This window comes from Dreissena polymorpha, chromosome 6 (genome assembly GCF_020536995.1).
Source record: "Dreissena polymorpha isolate Duluth1 chromosome 6, UMN_Dpol_1.0, whole genome shotgun sequence".
Taxonomy (NCBI): Eukaryota; Metazoa; Mollusca; class Bivalvia; order Myida; family Dreissenidae; genus Dreissena; species Dreissena polymorpha.
In genome coordinates, this window is record NC_068360.1 from 98,527,183 (window position 1) to 98,551,089 (window position 23,907).

Below are 23,907 nucleotides of genomic sequence, written 5' to 3' on the forward strand. Positions count from 1 at the left end.
TCCGTGGTTTACGATATCATGCTGACCTGCAAGGCAACCCCAAACTGTATATTGACCTCAGCGTTCGGATTTGGTCAGTAGAACCATACTTTTAGTAAAATGGCATTTATATATTGTGAATTATTAGCCCCTGACGAAGGCGGAGAGATATTTTTGTGGCTGTATCCGTTCGTCCGTCCGGCTGTTACAAATTGTGCAGGTCTATATCTATGAAAATATAAGATTTACACATAAAACGTCAATGATCTGTCGATATAAATTAGGAGACGTGCTATGCACAATAACCACAACCCTAATCTTTCTTTAATAATTTATATTGGTAATGCATGATGTCCGTATGTCACACACTTTTAAGAGCTATAAAACGAAATTATGTATAGAAGATTTCAATGTTGTTAAGGCGATGGACTGGAAATCCATTGGAATCTTCACGCGCAGTTTCTAATCCTGTCCACAACGAAATATTTTAGTGTTTGCTCTTGTATGGAGCCACTTATTGCAAAGCGTCATTTCATATTGTAAAATAAAGCGCGAAAAGTGTTTAAAAATGATGCAATGACACAGTTAATAACATACGAAATATTAAAAATACCCAATCGTATACCACGCACTATTATAAATAAAAATCGACTTGTATGTAGGTTTTAAAATATGCCAACACCAGATATGCACATATTAAAAACAATATATTATATTTTAGTTCACGTTTCAAAGTATATTTGCAATCCGGCATTCTGCATTTGGCCAAGAACATTTATAAAAAAAGTAATATGGCCAAGACACCACTGAAGTATGTTCTTTTAATTCTTTTATCAACAAACCCGCTTGGTATAATACTTGTAGTGAAGATCTGTATTTAATTGTACTGTCGATAAAAAAAAAATTATTTCAATCGAACCTTTTATGTCCTTTCAATCCAAATTTTGCTGGTAATTTTGTAATGATATAATGGCGTATATTTGCATCGACCATATGTACATTTTTTAATGTCAACATAGTTTTGGATGCTGCTAATTGGGCATAACTATTGAGATCAGAGATAAGTCAATGTTCTACTGATCATAGCAAAATATGTCGCTAAATCATACAAATAAATAGTTGACATAATCGTCAATCTCGATGGATAGAAACTATGTTCTACTGAACTAGCATACATTGCAACCTTAGATTAAAGGAGTCAAGTAAGCAACCTGTTTTGGAAAAAGTTTTAGTTTATACCATTTCAAAATATCTATCGTTGTCGGCGGGATTTGAACCTACGCGGGAAGATCCCAATGGATTTCTAATCCATCGCCTTAAGCACTCGGCCACGACAACTAATTTATACTTCCTTTGACGTGTTGTCAACTCTTTGGAGTTCTTACAGCGTGTCTTGATCTTTCAAGTTGCAAAAGAAGTGTTTATCTAATATGTTCGCCGTATGGTTAGTCGGACTAGAAATCTACTAGGGTTGGAAGACATCGACTTTGCCGACGATCTAACTCTTTTCTTTCACTCAACAATAGATGCAGGAAAATACTTACATGATACTGGACAACTCAGCTAGACAGGTCCTAACCATCAACACAGGGAAGAGCAAGGTGTTCACGACCAACGCATCGAACGACACACTATCAATGGCCGAAGCAAGGCACTGGAGGAGGTGGACATCTTCCTGGACAACCATGGAGGAACGGATGCAGACGTCAGAACCAGCATCAGTAAAGCACGAGCAGAAGTCCATCAATTAAAGAAAATCTGTGGATCCAGCGATATCGGCATCACCACCAAGACTTGACAGACAGCAACTCCAACGAAGAATTATGGAGAAGAATAAAGCAGCAGGCGGTTATAGAAGACATCCTCCAGTGACATTGGCGATGGGAGGGTCACATCCTTGGCAATCCTGCATCCAATACTAAAGGGAAACTTTTCAACTTGAACCTCCAAGTGATAAGGAAGACATTGCAGCATAGAAACACGTGGCGCCGCGACCTGCGCGGATGCAGATGCTAACCAAAAGAAAAACGTGGAGGGGCAGCTGAATAGACTCGCCAAGAACCGAGACGCCTAAAAAAGCTGGTTGCCGGCCAGATGAGAACACATGCGAAGATGACGTGGTGATAAATTGTTAAAAATAATTCAACTTTAAATATTATAAAACGGTGTAATAACATTCGATAAACGCATGAAACATACTCAACCGCAGATCTTTCATCGGCTATGAAATCGGCTTTTACGTTGTTTATAAATATGCCAACGAGGGTATAATCCACAGATACAATAACATATGATTTATAATTTAAAACGTATAATCCATTATAAAGTCATATTTTCATAAACATATGTATACAAACACCAGATGTGATGCACACATGGCCTAGAAGCATGATGTATTATATAAAATATGTATCATCGAATTATAGATATACATGTCTGTAATTTTCTTTTATTTCTTTTCTCAACAAAACCGCTTGGTTGTATCATTATCCTCAATTTCTGCATTAAATAGTTATCTCGGTGCAAGCATTTTATTTCAAGAGAAATACATCTATTTTATTATAAATTTGCCATTTTAAACAATTTTAATGGGATAATCGCGCAATTAACATCGACTGCATGTACATTTTGTTTAATGTCAATACACTAAATGCGCATACATGTTTAGAATAAGTAATAATAAATGGTTCACCTTATCATATCAAAATTTTTCATTGAATAAGATGAATAAATACTATTGCCAAAATCGTTACCCTCGACATGTATTTTGACTGAATCCGCATGAATTGCAACCTAAACTTAACGCAGATAAACGTCAGATTTGAAGATACTTGGCATTATAACGTTAAAAATATCGAATAAAATATACTCACTCTTTTGAGTTCGTTATTTTAATTGTGTATTTAACACGTGCAAACATCGTTCGTAGTAAACAAAGCATATAAGCGTTATCCATACTCTACGCATGTTAACTAATTTGATTAATTATTATAATGCATAAAAGCAGCATTAATAACAATGTAAATTAAAAAATATTTTTTTTAATAAAACTAGATTAGACATGCATATGTAGAACAGGTATATTTTAAATACTTCCATTTTGGTCGCACAACTTCATTAACGAGGGTATATTTGACTTTAAATCATCATTAGAATTAATCATGGGAGTGAAATATCCTTTATTAAATCTCGTACATAACAGTATATAGATAAAGATGTAGAAAGTCGAAATGCCAAGGAAAAGTTTAATACTCGTACATTTAATACAATAAACAGTTCTACAATTCATATAATGGAACCCAGCATACAGGCATGAAATTATCTAAAATAATTGTATGATTATTGGACTATATGATTTCATTATATAATCGACTTTTAATTGTATTGTAAAAATAGCCAGCAGTCAGGATCAAATATATCATTAGCTTACTATGTAGTATTCTTATACACGACCTTAAAGAATGATATGATATCTACATGTAAAATCAGACCAAAGCGTTCAGATACTACAATCCAATTTTTCTGAAGTAATCCCCGAGTTTCATGATTTGCTCATTACATTCTTCACTTTTAACTTTCTGGTCACTGACGCCGACTATCAACAACGTTGACGTCTTGCACACGGTACAGCCGTCTGATCCATCTCTAGCGTAGATGCCGTTTCTGCCGTCGGCTAACCTAACGTCATAATGGCGGCTTTGGATGTCAATACCGTTTCTATACGCTACCTCTGGGTACCTCATTCCTTCAGACATGTTGTGAATCTCGTTGTTAAGGAGATAGAATCCGTCGCTGGCGATTACCAGTCTTAGTGAGCAGGCGTCATAAATGGCCGCCTTGCAAGGCGTTGATTGCACCAAGTTCTCGTTAATGTACGTATCCCAGAGTTTCAACACGTACTCCTCGCGTAACGTCACGTCTGTTCGCATAGCAACCTCCATGGTAACGTAAATGTTGTGTATATTTATTCCGAGAGTAGTCTTTATATATCCTTGTTAATAAAACACTTTATCACCGATATTATTAGCGTGCCGAACCTTTCGAAAATTATTTAGATCTAATAATGAGACTTGCATCCAACGTTAATTATTTATGGAACAACCAACATATGTTTTCATATATATTTTATATAAATACATGCCACCAGTCCAAAATGCTCAACAAATAATACGCCTTCATCTAACAATCGTATAGATATTGCAAACTGCCCGTTACAACGTTTTTAAATATTTATACACCAAATTATCGACTGTTCGATTCAATTATATCCTAGCCCAAAACACGCACAAACCAATCTTCCGCAATAATTGTAAAGATCCACATTATTATTTAATGTTCTCTCTATGTTTATCTCATTGTAAAGAGCACTTAGGTTCTTTTTCTTTAACATTCTCCAGCTTAAAGAATTAAAATGGGATAATTGTGTAAATATACATCGACCGTCTATACATTCAGTTTATATTGTAGTCAGCATGGGTAAACCGGCTATCAGGTTGGCACCTGTATACAGTCGAGATAAAGGATTAATAAATGATTAGATTTTAACGTTGACAGCTTAATATTTAAATACGAAATTGGAATCAGATAAATTATGCTTCGGTAATCTTCACACTCTATCAATACAAATACGATCATACTATTAACGTTATTTTCAACAACAACGTACATGTTAAAACAATTATTAGAATTTTAGCATTATGTGTTCAAGTCAATTAAGGGTCTGTTTTTTCTGCTTACGATACGAACATAAACGCAATAAAATTCGTTGTTACAAAATGACTGCAAATGATCAGTTAAATTAGACATAGGATCAAATTCCGCTTTAGCATTGATGTTGCTGCTTATGAAATATGTTCTTGATTGCTTTAATATCACGTACGTTTTGTACCGATATGAACGTTCAGAAGTTTACACTTTTTGCAAATAAAATGATTGCCTCATATTTCCCGAATTGAACATTGGAAAATTTGCAAAAAAATGAAATTTGATCAGCCGTATTGTATTTGTAAACGGATATATGCACGTGTGTTAGAATTGAATTGCAATAAATATACACAACGATAAACGGTGTCATTGGACTTGCTTTGCGAACAGACTTGACTCAATTATTTAAACCCTGAAAATATTTCAAAATAAATTCTAGCATAGTGTTTAAAAATATATACGACATCCTCTTTTGAAGTATTGCTGTTGTTTAAGTTATGCAATTATTAATAATATTGTGTAATCGTTGTATGCATTACATTATTGTAATTCATTTTCGACCGATGCTTCATTTTACATGCTAATGTTTGATGTGCCGTTAAATTTTACTATTTTTCGAATAGAAAATGTATGTACATCATCTGTACATGTATGCTTATTGACTCAATAATCGATATAGACCCTTACAGTTGTGCTGTAGTGGACGCCTCAACAAATATCGATCACTTTTAAAATATTGGAATGTGTGTCCAGTAGAGGTAAAATTAGGCTTCTGGCTCACGGACGTTTTCCGGTCGTTTCCCGTTCGTTTCCCTTTCGTTTCCCTTCCGTAAAGAAATATACTAAAGCAGTTTTCCTTTCATGTCAACATGAAGTAACCTCAAGTTTATAAATTTATGGTCTTTCCTTAACCATACATTTAAAACAAGAATTAAAACTTTCGAATAACACCTTAACCATGAAAATTCAATTTTCTTATTATCGTGACGGGGCGGCTGGAGGACTTTCGACCGTTTAGGCCTATGCAAAATATGTTCCTTTTATATGTTTAATTTCAAAGTCTTGGTAAACAATGTCGTTTTGTTTGATCATACCGAGTAAGAATGCCGTAGTAATAGCACATTGGCGATATTTTTTCTCCTTCATAACACACTCTAATTTTAATACGTATTTATTAATCAACCTTAGTTGATCCCGTTTTTTAACTTTGTTCCCCTGTGTTATTGACTCTTTAATGGTTGCTTCCATCTTTTCAAACTCATCTTGTTTTAGTCCAGAGCATTTGATTAAGTTCATCACGCAGTTGGACGCTGTATGGTTTTGGTATTTTAAACGTTTTATTAAATTTAATAAGGTAGACGTTCCATCGTCATTTTCAATAATCATACCACATTTTCCAAAACCAAGAAGTTCCAAATACCTCTTATTTTCCTAATCAGTTTCGCGCTTACTACATTCTAGAAAAAAACGGATAAAATTTCATTTTTTATATTAAATTTTGGTACTCTTAAATCAGGTTGATAAAACATGCAACTACATAACTTGAACTCCAAGATCTCCGGCTCCAGAACTTGCTGTTATATTGAGTCTATAATACTGGTATGCTTTAGTAGTTGAAACATCGAAAAACAAAGGAGCATTAGCAGATACAAACAATTTAGTTAGATGTCAACAGTGGTTCAAATTATTTTCCATGATGGCTTCCACTAATAGTCCATCAAGTTTAATTTTTACCATCTATAGCTCTAGCTTTTAACGCCACTCTCCAAATTGTCACGGGTTCAGGACATTTAATTTGAAGCCGACCAGGTTTTTAAGGTGTAACCAAGCTTCCATTGGACCCATCATCGTTAAGACTATTAAATGCACCGTTTGCTCTAAATTTATCATCAGTAACTGAACTTGCAGTTGTTACAAATCCAGTTCTACTAATATTATCCTCCAAAATTTGAACATAAACCGCATAACATTTTTTAGTTAAATTATTAGCATAATATTAAGTAACAGCATCTTGATCATCTATATACTGTTTATTATTATTAGTTGCTTCATCCGACGTTGTTAACATACATTTTTATATACACATTTCTTAATATAATGATTTTATTACATGTTGAAAGCTTACGCTCTCACATTGTTTAAGAATGTAAAGACACAGGTGTCCGCAAAACACCTCACCATCCGTCTGTACTCTTTCGCTATTATAATACACAGGATTCCTTATATAGTTAACGAGTTCAACTGGCGGTGCTAACCCATAACTGTGAAAGTACAGTTTTTCATGACCGGTTTTTAATCCATACAGTCCAGTGTGTACCATTTACTCGCGAGTCGCATACATTTAGAATTCCACATTCTACCTTTTTTGGGGCTTTTCGGAAGCTCATCGCGACATAGACACCTCTAAAGTTTTAACTTTTTAACTTTTTAGCAGCATCTATCAACTGAAAATTGGATAGAGGTTCGTTTGGTAATACAACTCCTTCAACATTAATATATTTTTCAGTATTAAAACTCATTGTATATAGTGCTATCAATGTTTTATTTTCATTTGATCGTTTAGATACACGTTCAAGTGGTGGCTCTAAACTATAAGTGTCAAAGTATATTTTCTTCATTACCGTTTTTGATCCATGCCGTCCAGTGTGTACCCGGCATATTGGGATGACGTGGATGGTTGTCACGTATATACCTTACTCTAACGTTTGAACTTTTTAGTTGCTTTGCAACGTCAATAAGTTGTGATGTGCTTGAGAACGTGCTGTAAATGGGTACGACACGCCCATCCACGCTCTTAAACTTCTTCATTATCTTCTGATCGTCTGTGAGATTATTGCTCATTTTGTTTTTTTCTTAGGAATTTATTTCCATAAGCCAGTGTGTGAATACCGTCTTTTTTGTATAATACGTTTATCATCATTTGCGCTTAGAGTTACTTTGTTAACCGTTACAGTATACATTTCATGCGCGTATGATCTGATAACGTTCATTGACCTTAGCAATTCTTGGCGAGAAACAGCGCGTTCTTATAATCGTCGTTTGTAATGGTGTTTTCGACAACGCTCTTTTTTACCCCCTTACACTTTTTGTTTTTCTTCCCTTCATACATTTTACACGAATATAGTTTAGCTCGGAATCCTACAAATTCCTCTATTTGTTTTCCAGCTGCCTCATCTTTGAACATTCCGAGAACCTTTTTGTTTACACCAGTTTTTATTCTGGAGGGGTGATCTTTTGGATACTCACTCGTATCAAACAGTTTTTTCAAAATTGTTTGAAATGTCTGCATAAAAATCTTTAGTTATTAGTTATAATTTCGCAGAGAAGACTATCTGTGTCCGTAAACAATAACTTTGCTCTATTTCCAAATTTAGCCTTGATGTAGTTATAGTGGAACTCGTACATTATTGTCTTGCTTAAGTCTGGAATAGACCTTCCAAGATAAATGGGTTTGTAATAACATAACTTGGTTCTTCTCATATGTAGCGCTGTTAAATTTTCATCAAATATAGTACAGCGTTTATAATTAACCTTTGCAGCGAGCTTTTTCGCTTGTGCATTATTGGTAACCAATCGGATATCAACACGATTCTCGATGTTCTCCATTGTTTTACCAAACACACTGTTGTTCATCAACTTGAAGAAGTCTTTTTCAAAGTTGTTAGTTGCAGCTGTTTGCAATTCAGTGTTCAAGTCGATATATGTTTTCAACCAAGGGCTTTCAACAAACTTAATTCCTATATGAATGTAGGTAACTATGAGCCCTAGCTTTTCGTACTGCTGCAAATTTTCATAATGTACTACATACTTTTGTTGTTCAAGTTTGGAATAAGCTTTTTAACTTTTGATCCCTCAGGTATAATGTTTTCAGGGGCTAGCGGATAGTCATTATGAAGATCATGTAATTCATCAGGATATTCCAAGTCAACTTCTAAAATACACCACTTATCTTCTGTGCATGAAATGTTTTTCCAATTGTTAAGCTTATTTTCATTCATCCACTTAAACTCCCCTGTTGGAAGTGGCTTACTGATCGCGCAGCCGTAGAGATTGTTAGCATCCAGATAAATTATAAAAGATGGTTCTTTGCTTTCATCATAATCATCATCCATATACTTATTGTTTCCACAACCAAGACGCGTTGAAATTGTACGAAACCCACCTCGAATACCTTGCCTTAACATTAGCAACACGTCATAATCGTTTACAAGCTCAAGTTTTACCTTTGTCAACTTAAGACACGCATCCATAGATACTTCTGGCGATGTATAATACCATGCTAGATCTAGTTTATACTATTTATTGCTAGCATCTCTGAAGTTTTCGAAAACGTCGGCTAGCAGCAAGACATCACTCTTTATGTAGATTTCAAGGTAGTCTCTTATTGTTTAACAGTCAAAAGCCTTCCATACTTTGTTTGCAAATTCATAATCATCATTACTTATAGCTTTACCCGTGAGCATTGAGTAGAATGCTTCCTTCGGGGGTAGTGATGTTTCTGCGAGTTTTTCAACAGAGCTCACATAATCATATGGAAAGAATCCTTTTTGTTTCAAGAGTGTAAACTCATCACCGCTATAGACCTTAGCCAGTTCAGGAAACTGATCGTCGGTAAGATTTCCTGATAAAGCATCCAAACTCGATTGCATAAACCTAAAGCTATCGATAAATCTTATTTTACGATAAATAGGCGTTTGTTTCCTTTCCTTTTTTGTTTGTATACGTCTCAACAACAATCTTCTTACAGAACGAAATATACTTCTCCTCGTTATTTGGAATGCAGCTAATTTGTCCTCCATTACCTAACTTTTAATAAATAAAAGACTGTCATATCCAGAAAGATTGTGTAGTAATACAGGAATAAATTTAGGAATTTTATACCCTAAATTACATTTTGAATGTGCTGCTCCTCTAAACTTTCCAGTCAAGTGACAATGATCGCTAACCTTTATATAGCTATCATTGTTGCCTTCTAATCGGAACTCCCCTTCAGCACCGTCGCATATATGACATGTGGTCGCAGCATCGTATTCAGTTTTATCATCTTTTGTAAATATCATTTCCTTGGGAAATTTAAACGTGTTGTAAATATCCTTAGTGGTTTGTTCAACAGAATTAACAAATAATTGCGCGACATCATCTGTTTGATTCTAAGCTGAATATGCTACAGGCTCTCGACTATACAATGAGCCATTATAGCATACTACGTGATAACAAAACGCGCTCGGTGTATGCTTCTGGAACTTGTGTGTAAACGACATCGTTGAATTTGTGTAACAAGAACTAATAGGCTCGATAAACGATTCGAAGTCTGCATATATCACACACGGAACCCTCATTGATCTACAGTTATGCTTGAAATACTCTGCGGTTCCCTCTGCTGGCATTACTATTTTTGTGTGCTGTGTAATGAACAATATTCATTGTGTCTTTGAAGACCCTATACTGTTCGATGTCCTGTTAAGCATCTTTTACAATAATACATTTTATTGTGACCGGTTTTAGTTCGTCCCGATGCAAATTTGTTAAAATTTCTTATCAAGCAATAATGCTTTGTTTTTCCATTTGAAATCAACAATCAATCAATAGCTTTTTCATTTTTGTTTTTACTAATAATTAGTGGGTAAATATCATTTTCTTTAGAATCATAACCGAATATATTGATGCTTAAGTTGTTGTTTCTTTCAAATTTACTTATAACATTTTCATCCACTGCAACTGGAAATTCAATACCATCCTAATGAAGCAACTTTGCTTGTTCTTTTAATTGTTCGGTTATTCTTTCGGAGTTTGTTACAACTGGATTTAATGATCTCGCGACGCACCACTTGAAACATTCGTCATCTTCATTCTTCATGTTAATAATTGCCTTTCTAGCAGCCAACTTACCCGGCAATGAAATGTATGATTTACCTTTTATTGGCTTATACGTTACGGTGTTAACTACCAGTCCAATGACGGACTTTAGTCTCCAATTGCTTCCTTTCATTTAAACATTTGCAAACGATTCCAAAATCCTATCTATCATTTGGGTAAATAATTCACCGACATCAGTTCCCTCCAATACTATTTTAGTTTTCGAAACAAACGGTATTTCTTTGATTTCACCAGTCTCAAGTACCATGGAATGCCGCTCCATTTTACACATGAGCACTATATTCATTTTTATTTGACGATGTTTACAACTTCAGGCCTAACAATATCTAAAAATGTTGGAGCATCAGTTCCTTCAACTCCATCAATAACATATTGTCTTGCAAAACGTCTAAGTGCATATTCACTTTCTCTAATTACTATAGAACTTTTACTAATTTCAATATCACGTTCACTTTTTTCGCGGCTTCTTATGGTAATATTTATTATATATAGATCTGACTTCTGCTTTAAACGCCTCAGCCTTTTTGCTTATCGTTCTCTTTACAGGCTCTGGTGTATGCTTAATTATCCAACCATAGCTATTCTTTACAGCTGTCTTTACAGGTCTAACAGCCCAATTAAATAACCTATTTATCATAGTAGGATTTTGAGTTGGTTCAGCCCTTGCATCATCCCTCGCATCTTCCCATACATCATCAGCCCTTGCATCACCCCTCGCATCTTCCCATACATCATCATCCTCATCGTTACGTGCGCTCAGCCTCGCTATCAGCTCAGCTTTTGTGAGCTTCGAATATCCGCGCAGATCTTGATCTTCTGCGGCTTTTTTCAACTTTTTCACAGTTTTGGTATTCATTTTATTCATATTAAAAATTATTAAAGTTTATTCCATTTTTATAAGCATATATTTTGCTTATAAAAACGTTACGTCATACCTCATTCTATTTACCACTTGTCCGTTGTTTTTCTTTTTTATATTACAACCAAGCGCTTTTATTGCTTGGTATTTTGAACTATAGGTTGTTTCCTCTCCAGTCTCAACATTCGTTAATATAACAATTACTTTTGGCGAAAACTCTCTAAGTCTACCTCGCGGTCTTTTTTCATCGGCATTAGGTTCTGGAATAACAATATCCTTTCGAGTCCAATCTAATTCGTTCTCCTTTGCAATCAACATTAACTCCATTATACTCTGATTAGTCGTTGCAGTAATGTTGATATCATTTAACATGATAATTAGCACTTTCTTCGTGTATCTTATTTTTTATAATAAAAATAAAATACTTTAAGTCGTTTTCATTTTTTAAGCTGCTTCAGCGATTCTACAGTACCTTCATCTTCATCTTCATCATCTTCATCATCATCATCCCATCTTTTGTCTTTTTCTTGTTGACATTGGTCGTTGTATGCCCAATCTTGCTATTCAAAATATAAATCTTTGTTCTTGTTTAGCCAATCCAAATATTCATCGTTTTTCTTGTCTAGCCAAACATAATATTATTTTTTGTCCCTTTTCTATATGTTTGTTCGTTCTTTTTCTTTTCTAGCCATTCCAAATAGTCATTTTTTCTTTTCCAGCAAATCCAAATATTCATCTTTTTCTGTCATGGGTCTGCCCCCGTCTAGCCATTCAAATATTCATTTTGTTTTTTTTTCTAGTATTTTTTTCACTTCCATTTCCCATTCCCTACATTTCCAATCATCATCAAAACATATGGAAGACCACATATACCTCGACGTGCTTCAGACCGTTGACGCTACACCACGCAAACTTATTACAATTCGATTCATTATTTTATAATGGTAAATAAATTACTTTAGTCAATTCAATTTTTTATTTCATCACTATATACATTTTGAAATCCGTCAGAGGTAAATTTTATCATTTGGTCGGAAATAACAACTGCGTACGCTTCTGTTCCCGCTGGCACATTCTGGTGAAATGTCGTTTGGATTTGCATTTCTACCGATACATATTTTAACCGCTCACTTTGTTTGCTGACATCAAACACCATAATTGGAAATAGGTCTTTGAAATCCGCCGGTGTAATGTTACTTTGTGTTATAAGCGGATCCATTCCATGAAACTTTTCGCTAAATCTGGCCGCATCATAGTAAGCTCGTGAGAACTTTTGGTTTGGAAAAGAAAAGTTGTAATCAGCTTCAGGGTATCGCTGATTGTTAACAGTCACATATATGTTATTTAGATTGCAATGATCGAATATCGATGTATTTCTTGTTTGATTATTTTTGCGATCAGTTTGGAATCCTACCAAACTGTATCGCGGTTCTTCGGTTGGTGTTCTATCACTAAGTCTCCAGTTGAACGACGTAGACTGTGGAACTGTCATTCTTTCATTATGTCTAGAACTTAAAGCGACGGGTACTGTTACCTTTGCTTGAATGGATTTGTATCGCTGCAAATTTTCCATATCTGCAGGTAAAATCTGAGGCATAAACCATTACATTTTATCAAGGCTTACTTAACCGTCATCTTCTCCACCTTCTCGAAAGATGGAATCGTTGTCAGGTTTTCTAACAAGTGCTAGCGTATGTTTAAATCAATACACAATCTTGTCATAGCAGTCGCAAAAGCCGAAAACACCCTCCCCTGGATGGGTATCAGTTTGCTCAAACTGGAATATGCATATGAGAGAGGCTTATTCGCAGCGTATAATTAACAAGTAATAAAACTGACCCCAGATTGTGCCACATGGCTAATTTATAGCATTCTGCTCTGGGAGCTTAGGAAACAGAACTCCTATGTTCTGATAACAGTTGCAGATAAAAATATCATAATTAAGTTCATACAACACTGGACAAGACAAATATGAATGCTCAGTCTCAAACAATAAATATGTGATTTTCATTTTGTTTTCATTTTGTGTTCATGATGAGAATGCTACATTTGAAGATTCAGCAGGTAAGTGCTTATTCAATATTTCTTTTTGCAAACTTTAATAGTAGAATTTCAATTACTGAATATTTAGCCTGATCGGATTTTTTTTCTTATTAAAATGAACAAGATTTGTTAATTTTAATGATTTCTCTTTAAAAACTTTTACCATATAAGTAAACACCACCAAGTAACATACTTTTAACGGATATTCCTTTCTATAGGTGGTTTCTATGTACATTTATAGAAGGAATTCCATGTGTCGTATTCGAATATTTAATATGATAAAATAATTGTAAAGTAAAATTATTAAGACTAACAAAACTTGTACATTTGTTATGAAATATATCTTGAATGGGCTGCATTCAGTAATTGAACCCCATGCAGACTGTGTTCAAGTACAACTTTATTTCAAATACAATATGACAGCCAGTATTAAGCCTGCATTAAGATGCGTTTAAATATGTTTGTAAATTTATTATCAGTAAAAACAAATCGGACATTAGCATAACTATATCTTTTCCGAAGTTAATAAATCACATTTTATTAACCAATATGCAAAATCATTGATTATCATTGTTTATGTTTAATTATTTCAGTTTTTCTGCAGATATCATAAGAATGAAATTCGCAAGGACTTTTGAAGTGTTTAGTGTTGAAAACAGTGATCAAAATTACATATATTGTGAAGATTGTTTTGATTTTTAAAAACAGAAAGATGATAGTGTTAGAAAATTTAATGTAAAGAGAACACTAAAAGGATAAAAAGGGGGAATAGACACAGTCTGCGGTAGAGAGGTGGTCAGTGTACAATCTATAATCAAATAAATATTTAATTACGCAGAATCGTGAACAGGATGTAAATTACTTGCAACTTGTGTTGAACAGGAGCTTGTGTGAAATCAAAAGAAAAACGAAGCTAAAAAACGTCGTTTGACCTTTTCCAGAAAATAGCAAAATGTGATTTCAAACAATCACAATTTCCAAATGAAAATATCAAAATAGAAGAGTCTATAATAGAAACATTAGTAGAACACCATAAATCATCATTTACATCACTTGAGTGGCATAAGATATGTTGGTTCGAATACCACTTTAAAAAATCAGCAAAGCAAACTTTATATCGCGTGAGCATGAAGACGTTATTTCCCTGAAATATTCTAAGTTTGAGTGTCTTCTGAGAGCCACGAAATGTGCTCAGACACTAAAAGGCATAACCCTAAAAAACATAAAGGACAGCTTGTGTCGAATTGAAAATCAAATGTTTAACATAGAGTAGATTTAAATTGCGAAAAGACACATATTGCCCATACACTAGGTAATGGCATTCTCTCTGTTTTACAGAAGTATTGTGGCAACAAAATACAGAACATAGTCGCATTTGACACAACTCAATCAGTCAAAAACAATATCATCCAGGTTGTTATTAAATTGTGTGATTCCAATCTTTGATTTGAGCATGACGATATATGTAAACGAATGTTTTACTTTGTACAACAACGACATTTTGTGAATGCTGAGACAATATTTTGTGTGTTTAATGACAGTTTGAGTGATTTCTATACTGGTGGTGATATATCCAGGTTTCATTAAAGGGATGAATTAGAATCAGGCGTTCAAGGATATTTTCATTACATAGCATGCTTATGACCTGATATACAGTGAAACACAAACGCATGAAAATGGTAGCTGTGAATCGTGCTTCCAGAGCACTACAATTTGGCCTCTGTTGCTGCGGCAATTTGACATTCTGCAAGAGTGGTACTTGGAAATTCCTCCAGAAATACAACTTCTACTTGGTGTATTTGCTAACAAAAAGCTCTCTTATCAAAGCCAAGGATTCAACTATTTTTTTGAACCAACAATTGCAAAAGTTATATCGCTTGTATGATGGATTATTTCATGTGTACAACAAACATTTCATAGGTATTTTCCAACAAGCAAATACTGACAGTCTGTTGATAGAACATAAGCATGTGAATTCTGTTTTCGATATTACAGCACAATCTGGAGCGACAACCTGCTTGTCAGTAGCTGAACAGAAAATTAAAGAAAAGGCAAATGAAGATTTGTGCTACTACAATACATATTTCAAAAAAACATGAGCTTTCATAAATATCCACCACTGGGCCTAAAGACCAAGCACGGCTCAGGGACTGTCATCTCATACTTATGCTTGACATCCTTGTTCGGTGGCGGTTTAAGACCGACCCACTTCCTGGGGTGGTGAGATCGAACCAGCTTTGCACCCTTCCTATCACACTACAAGGTCTCCCGTTTGACGCAAAAATCAGAATCATGGCACCAGGAAGACTGTGATGGGACATACAACTGTGTTTGTAAACATCAGAAGAATGTAATATACTTAAAAATGATTTGATATTATGGCACAGTCTAGAGGTTAATATTTTGCTTTATCCTGTCACATGCCTTTAAATCAGCCCGATAACCAGGTAACCTAATATCCCAAAAGATATTAGGCTAGATGACCACGTGACCTCGAATATCCGTCAGTTGCTATCCGCGCATGCGCATGGTTCGCATGCATTTACTATTTTCTATTAATAAAATATACATTTTTCTATTCATAAAATACCAAATTAATAATTATTAATTACAAATTACAAATTATGAATTTAAAGAACTGTTTGTTTAAACATTATTATTTAACTAGCATAATTTCGTCTTTGTGTATTGAATTAATAACGAGTTACTCGATTTCTGTGTGTCTTAACAAGATGGAAGCTAGCCTAAGCGCTTTGCCTGACGTGACGTCACCATGTTTTTTTCGCGCGTGATGTTTACCATATTAAATATTTAAACACAAAATACTCGAAAACTAGATATTTTAGAAACATTTCAACGAATGTTGTAAATGTGACACGATAAATAGAATAATATGTTGGTGACGTGGATGGAGAATGGTTATCTGGCTCGTCGGAGGATCTTATCAGGTTCGCCTTCGGGTCACCCGATAAATTCGTCCGACTTGCCAGATAACCATTCTCCATCCAAGTCACCAACCTATTATTCTCTATGTCTTTACTAAATTCAGTTTCTCTTACAACTAAATATATTTTTTTAACTGAAATTATATTTCACATTTTTCACTTCTTATGAACTAAATACCAGTAATCAAAACTTTTAAAATAATATGTTAAATATTAGTAGTGCTCGATTAGTCATTGTCGGCTCGGGTACTACTTACTTGTACCCGGGTACTCTTAAGTATACTTACATGCACCCCGGTAGCGGTAAATATTCTTATTCATACCCAGTCGATATTAGACTGTACCCGAGTTGTATTCCGTTGTCGTAAAACGCGCTACCGATTATCTTAAACAAACTCCTCTTTTAAAAAACTGCATCAACATGCTTTTTGAGTACGAATTTCGATAATATAGAGTCCATTTTACAGAAAATTGACATAAATGTGAATAAAATTGATTTAAATAAATAGCCGACAACGACCGATTTAGCGTTAAATTTCCCGGGTACGTTTTAGTATATTTACCGTACCCGGGGCACATGTAAGTATACTTTAGAGTACCCTGGGTACATGTATTACCCGAGCCGACAATGACCAATCGAGCACTAAAGTAGTATATATTTATTGACCAATCGAGCATTAAAGTAGTATATATTTATTGTTTTGTTAAAAAAGTACAACTTACTAGAAGTACAATGTGGCAAAATTACATACTTTACCTAACAACTGTATGTAACTACTGTTTAATATTGAATGTTCATTGTGACATTATTTTCATTGCTTTCACTGTACATCCGTGTAACGTCATCTATTAATTTAAATTGGATATTAAATTGTTCTAAAACAATTTCTTTGGTTTCAAATTCCTGCACATTTCATGTAAAATATACTCTGAGATCTGGAGAAACGCAATTTTCAAGAAAATGTCTGCTTGATAAGAGCATCTGGTAATCGCATATGGCCCTAAGTAAAAAAAATATGCCAACTGTCTTTATGGCGTGTTAATTATACGCTAATAGGACACTGCTGATAAGCCTCTCTCATATGCATATTCCAGTTTGAGCAATCCTTATACCCATCCAAGTTGAAGTGAAAATGTGTTTCAGCGGAACAACGAACGAGAATGTTCCCTTGGGGTTTGGCTTCTGAATAAAGTATGCCTGCCTGATAGCAAAGCCTATGTTGTCTGCAATAACCGCTGTTGCCGTCGAATCTTTAGTCCAAAGCTGATTGAGTCCTTGCGCTTTTTCAAAACCACACGGATACTTGAGCATTCCAATCATGGTCGTAGCCTGTCCAAGATGATTCAACGATTGTACATTGTTGATCGGATAGCTTATACGTAATATTGGAAAACAAATGCGTCCATTGTTTGTTAACGTTACTGCATTATCGTCTGCGTATGCAGTCCCATTAATTTTAGTTAGTCTACCTTCAATGAGTAGGTACGATTCCACAGGATGAGCAGAGGCATCATAAAACCCGATATCGATAGTTATGGTACCCGATGAATTTAAATTCGTACCATTTACAGGCTCATACGCCTTAAACTCATATTTTTCAATGGATTCGTCAATAGGTGCAGCTTCCGTAAAATTTAAAAATCGCTCGATATTGTTGCTATTTTAATTATAAAAGAAAAACATTCTTAAGCCAGACGAAGACCGGATCCTGTGTTCAACCATTTACAAGATCTAGAATTGCGTTTGCCCTTGCAGTACCTTTCTTCACCCCAACGCCGGAACCCGCAATCAAGTTGTTAATGTTTGTTGCTTTATTAGAACCCATATTTATGAGAGACGCTAACGCGTCCCTCGATTATTGCGTTATTTCGCGATTTTTTTGGTGCATTATATCCATCAATCAAAGCTTTAGCTTTGGCTATAGCTACATCTTTTCCAACATCAATAGCTTTTAAACCAACTTCTTTTACAACCGATTTTCCGGCTTCGATAGCCGTTTTACCTATTTCTGTTTTCGATGCGCTACTCACTTTTGATGCCACCGTTTTTGCGACATTAGCAGCAGTTTTCGCCGCTGTTAACCTACCATTCGCTTAAATTAATTTGAGACGGTAATAAACATTCCAGAACCGCCGATAACGGGTTTTTTTATATACCTTCGTCTAACAATCATTTTTTAAATACGTAACATTATTTTTTTTATAATATTCTTTATCTATTACCGCTTGTCTCAACAGTTCATCTGCTATGTCTATGATTTCATTTTTTACTCCAGTATTACCTGCATTATAACTATTACTCGTAATGTAAGCATTTCAACGAGTCTGTTTGGATCAGAAGGCATTAACGCCATTCCTTCTCCTTTCTTTTTGAATAATGTCGTTGTTTTAAGTGCCTTTTTAGGTTTTAAATATGCTTCATAGATTGGTTTAATAATTTTTCTGTACTTCTCTAACCTTACCCGTGTCAAGATTCACAATAGCATTGGTGTTTAGTAAAATTGTTTTGTAGGAGTCAATGTCTTGTGAAGTATAGTTATCAAAATCAGAATATTTCGATGTTCTTAGCTCCCAAAGTTCTAGGGTTCCATTACATTTTGTTTCTCCAACAATATCATCTCCAGATAGTTTAACCTCTGAATCTCCAATATAAAAAGCGCACCTTTATCATACAGTCCAAATGTGTTATCGGTTAATTGTTTGCCTGCCATCGATCTCAAGTATTCAGTTGCTATTGAACCTAGTTCTATTAATGTTTCTTTCGGTCTTTTATCCTCTTCTGCTTGTATGCTTAGGTATTGAGGGAAAGTAATGGCATTAGGTGTTGTAGCTGCTAATGCTGTTGGCAGTGCTTGTATCGCACTTGACGCTGCTTCTTTTAATTCTCTTTACGAATCGGTGATAGGTTTGTTAAGTTTTGTTAGTTCTCTGTCTTGATCAATGTCTCCTATCTTTTCAGATAAAGAGTCTTGAAGAATTTTATTTCTTAACATAAGATACTCATGCACCATGGAGTCCCTTTTTCCGGATCTGTTATCTTTAAAACCGACATTTTTAAAAAGAAATAATAATGTTTTTAGACGTGATTTTAGACGTAATTTTCAACGTGATTTTAAACGTAATTTTCAACGTGATTTTTGACGTGATTTTAGACGTTATTTTCAACGTGATTTGAGACGTTATACGTTGATTGAGAGGTGTTCGTCTTTTTTCTACTTAACATGTTTTGAAACGATAAATTGCATCTTCATGCCCATTTGCAATAAGAGACTGTTTGTCTCCTCGTCTATACCTACTCGTATTTTAGATCTTATTCCCTCTTTCATTTGATTGAATTTTTTACTTAGAATCAGTGAGTATTCTTCAGCCGAAATTTGATCGTCTGCTAACGCCTTTGATATAAGATCACTTATTGTATTCAACTTTGCATCTGCAAGTGTATTGAATTTTTTCGTGTTTTTCAGCTTTCATTGATAGCTTTTTATTGGTTTGAACTCCAACGATAGACAATAGTCCTAAACCTAAGGCAGTACCTTCCATTGCTATTGCAACTGGCGCTGCAATGATTGAACTCAATACTCCTATCCCCGTAGCACCTAACACCATTAAAGAAACAACAAGAGCGTTGTCTACTCCTGCTACAATTCTCACTGCTCTCTGATACTTTTTAGACAAGTTTGCACGCTTGTCTCTTTCTGCGGCAAGATCTTTCTGAATTTTGTTAATCTTTTGAAGTCTGTATGACTGAGCACTTCCTTCAACTCTAATAAGTTCGGGAGCCGACGCAACGACAACTGGTGGTAGAGATGGATATAGTTTAGCGTCACTAGCATACGTATCGTATGCGTTACATTTTAAATCTTTGTACTCCATTTTAATATTTTAAAAAATATTTTTTTAAACGACTGATGTGTAACAAAACATAAAGATTCACCTTCATCAATATCTACTGCAGCGTCTGAGTTGTTTTGAATTGTTACAATTATGTCGTTAACAGATTCCGCAATAGTTCCATCTTGTAAACTACATCTCTTTTCTTTTAAACTTTGTCTGAGCGATACCGAACAAACACCTTGAAAAAGCTTACACCTATTCCTTATGCAATAGTTAGTGCTGCTTTCGGTTGAATAGTGATCGATAGTTGCGCAAAAATGATCCACTTACCATACAGAGGTTCTGCAGGATGTGCAAGATTCTCGTGTGGTAACCATTTAACTGACGCTAGTGGTGGTCGTTTAGACTTGTGGATAAATTTGTGAATTGGCATACTATATCTTTGCATTTAATATATGTAAATATTTGTATAGAAGCATCCCTAATATTGGAATACTGGTAAATGGTGAATTCGGTCCTAGTAGCAATCCTGTTCCCGTTCTCATGTATATTCCTTTTCCAGATTTAAGATACAGTCCCTCTCCTAACGAACTACCTTTCTTCCATGGAGTTAAATACAATCCTTTACCTGCTTGTGTTACTTTACAACCTCTACCTTTTTTCTTTAAATACAAAACACCCGATCCACTTATTTTGTCGACAACTTTACTACCGGCTGCGGCGCCTACGCCGGTTAGTAAGCCGGTTGCAAGTCCTGGTAAAACGCTTGACATAAGAAATTTACCCGCGGTTGCCAACATCGGCAAATAGCTCCAATAAATCCCCCTTCAACTTTTCGTTGTGTTCTTTTTGTGTTTTTGACATTTTAATCGTCACTCCTTTTCCACTTTGGTACGCTTTTGTTATTTTGTTGATCTGTGCTTGAGTGAGGGCTAACACATCTTCTCCGGATATATCCTTATGTGATAAACGGATAGACACTGCCTCTCCTGCTAGAATAGCTTTTTTAATTGTTTCCCTCTGACCTTCGCTAATATTTACTTTTACATGCTCGTAACGACTCATTTTATATAGGATTTAATTTATTTTTATTTTTCTATTATATGAAATCTTATCGAAAGATCTTCACCGCGTAAATTTACAAGTTTCTCGTTTTGATCAGTGAGTTTTGTCTCAATTGACGAAATTGTCGATAAATGAACAGGTAGATGAACCAAATTAACTGGTGTTTCCATAATTTTATAACCAGATCCGATTGATGGAAAAAAAAACTATGTATAACGTTGTCAGTGGAATTGTAAACATATGATGAGTAAATTATATCACAAGTTACTCTCAAGCTACTAATACTTAATATATTTACAATATTTTCTGACTCGTGATATCCTGATGCGTGTACTTCTTCATTAAACCCCAATACCGTTCTGATAGAGTTTGCAGGTGTCAGGTCTATTTTATAATTTGGTGCTATTTTTAGTACTGTTTTAAGTTTGCTGTCGTTTGACTCTAGCGTTATAGCGTACTCGTCCCAGACAGAGTTGTCATGTCCATTTTTCCTCATTATTCGTTGGACGTAAAAGTTAATATCATCAACTTCGTATGAACCTTTGGGAATATTTATATCAACCCAAACTCCGTTGTCAGGACTATAGCGAAAATTGTTGTTTAACGAGTCTATATTTGGAAATGAATAGAAGGTCTCCAAATTAACTAAGGTCATTTCGTATTTTTTGTCTACATCTAGTTGAATTGTTGGACTTAATGAAGTACAAATTCGAGAGCTATTTCCTCTCGATATAATGTGAAAAGAATTCTTCGGACTTGTATTAATCCTAATTTGTTTTAATTCTGATAACATGTGTTCGAGCACTCTTGTTTCCATTTTTATATAGAAAAAAATATTAGTGAGGTATGTAAAAATAGTCAAATCCTGGTCTATACTTACCATTATTTTTTTCACTAGTAAGATCTATAACAGCAAATCCACGAGGACGGTACCAGGCTACTTTACAAAAATTTCTAAATTCTTCTTTTGACATATCAGTTGAAACGTGATCGTTGTAGATGTGATTAATATTTTTCATGTCCTGTGGGAACAAACATTTAAAGTTTTCATTTCCACGTATTGTTTGTCTTGGAAGTTTAAAGTAGTTTTGTGCGAGATAAAAGCAGTCTACATTGCTGTGGCGTCCTCTTATGTAATAAGTTTCACATTTGTTTTGTTTTTCCAACTGAAGGTCGTCAAAAATCAGTAAATTCTTTTTAGAGCTACACAAGTCTCTAGGATCAGGTACATCATCAGACGTTTCAAAAAAATTACATTCAATATCAGCTGGCCTATCGAAACATTTAGCCATTTCTTCAACTAAAAGAGCTGGTGAAACGTCATTCTCTATTATATAGTCTTGTTCGGCAAACAATTTCATAATCTCTTTATTCGGCAGCTTTTCTTCAAACGCTTTCTTAATAATTCTGTACTCCGGCTGAAATAGCGACTTGCCAAAATCTTGCAAGTTGTTGTAGTCTAACCATCCTGGTCGTAGTAAAAGGTTTAACAATAGTATAGTTTTTCCGCATCCGCTTTTACCAATAATACGACCTCGTATTGATCTCGGTAAAAGTCTACTGTTACATCTTTTTGAAATTACATCATTCCACGAAAGATCTGTAACTTCCATTTTAAATATAAATTATTTTTTCATTTAAAAATGTTTTGCGTAAAGTTCAAAAGCAAAACTGAAACAGTTGATGTGCAAAATGTTGTAAGTAAAAACACAAAACGAATGCTTCGCGGAAAGCGCGTCGTTTGCGGTTGTGTTAAAACACAGTTTGTAAAAATGCATACTAAAACTGGAGGAGACTTGGTTTCTTCGTTGAATTCGGTAACTAGTGAAGTAAAGCTTCCCTGGGCTAAATTTCCCGGTGAAATGCATATTCCAGGAAACTTTGCAGGACCTGGAACTAATTTAAACGAACGATTAACTTCAACGGGTGCTTATAAAGACTGGATTAAACCAGTTGATTGAGATTGATAATGCTGCCTACCATCATGATTTAGCTTACCAACACTTTCCAGATACAGCAAGTAGAAACGCAGCTGATAAAATTATGCTTGAACAAATGGATGCTATTAAAGACCCAACGATCCGTGAAAGAATTGAGCGTAGTATAATAAAGCCAATAATATCTACCAAGGCAAAGTTTGGGTTAGGTTATAAGGGGGAAAAAAGTCGTGGCTTAATAACTAAAATGGACTGATCAGCACGCAGACAAACTGCATAGACCCGTTGTAAAAAGTTTTAGAAAAAGAATAGTCGTTGCCCTTAGCATTGATAAAATATGGGCTGCTGATTTAGTAGACATGCAAGCTTTTGCTAAGTTTAATAATGGTGTAAAATACTTGCTAACAGTTGTAGATGTATTTTCAAAATATGGGTAGATTGTTCCATTAAAGAGTAAAACCGGAGTTGAGGTTGCAGAAGCATTTCACAAAATATTAAAGGAAAGGCAACCCCAAAAGTTGTGGGTCGATAAAGAAAAAGAGTTCTACAATAAAAATGTAATGGCTTTGGGAGTCGAGTTGTATTCCTCAGAAAACGAAGAGAAAAGTTCCGTGGTAGAGCGGTGGAACAGAACAATAAAGGAAAAGATGTTTAAATATTTTTC

General features: G+C 34.8%; 1 protein-coding gene and 1 non-coding gene across 2 annotated transcripts; both read right to left on the reverse strand.

Annotated features, from left to right (window-relative positions):
• Positions 1 to 1,235: 1,235 nt before the first annotated feature.
• Trnas-aga (transfer RNA serine (anticodon AGA)) lies at positions 1,236 to 1,317 on the reverse strand. Its single transcript has one exon. It is a non-coding gene; the product is annotated as a tRNA-Ser (tRNA).
• Positions 1,318 to 3,485: 2,168 nt separating this feature from the next.
• Positions 3,486 to 3,920, reverse strand: LOC127835937 (profilin-1-like). Its single transcript, XM_052362358.1, has one exon. It carries the CDS (start codon positions 3,918 to 3,920, stop codon positions 3,486 to 3,488), a length of 435 nt encoding a protein of 144 aa, XP_052218318.1.
• Between the last annotated feature and the right edge of the window lie 19,987 nt (positions 3,921 to 23,907).

Coding starts and splice junctions, on each gene's coding strand:
- LOC127835937 (XM_052362358.1), bottom strand. CDS start 3,920: ATGGAGGTTGCTATGCGAACAGACGTGACGTTACGCGAGGAGTACGTG.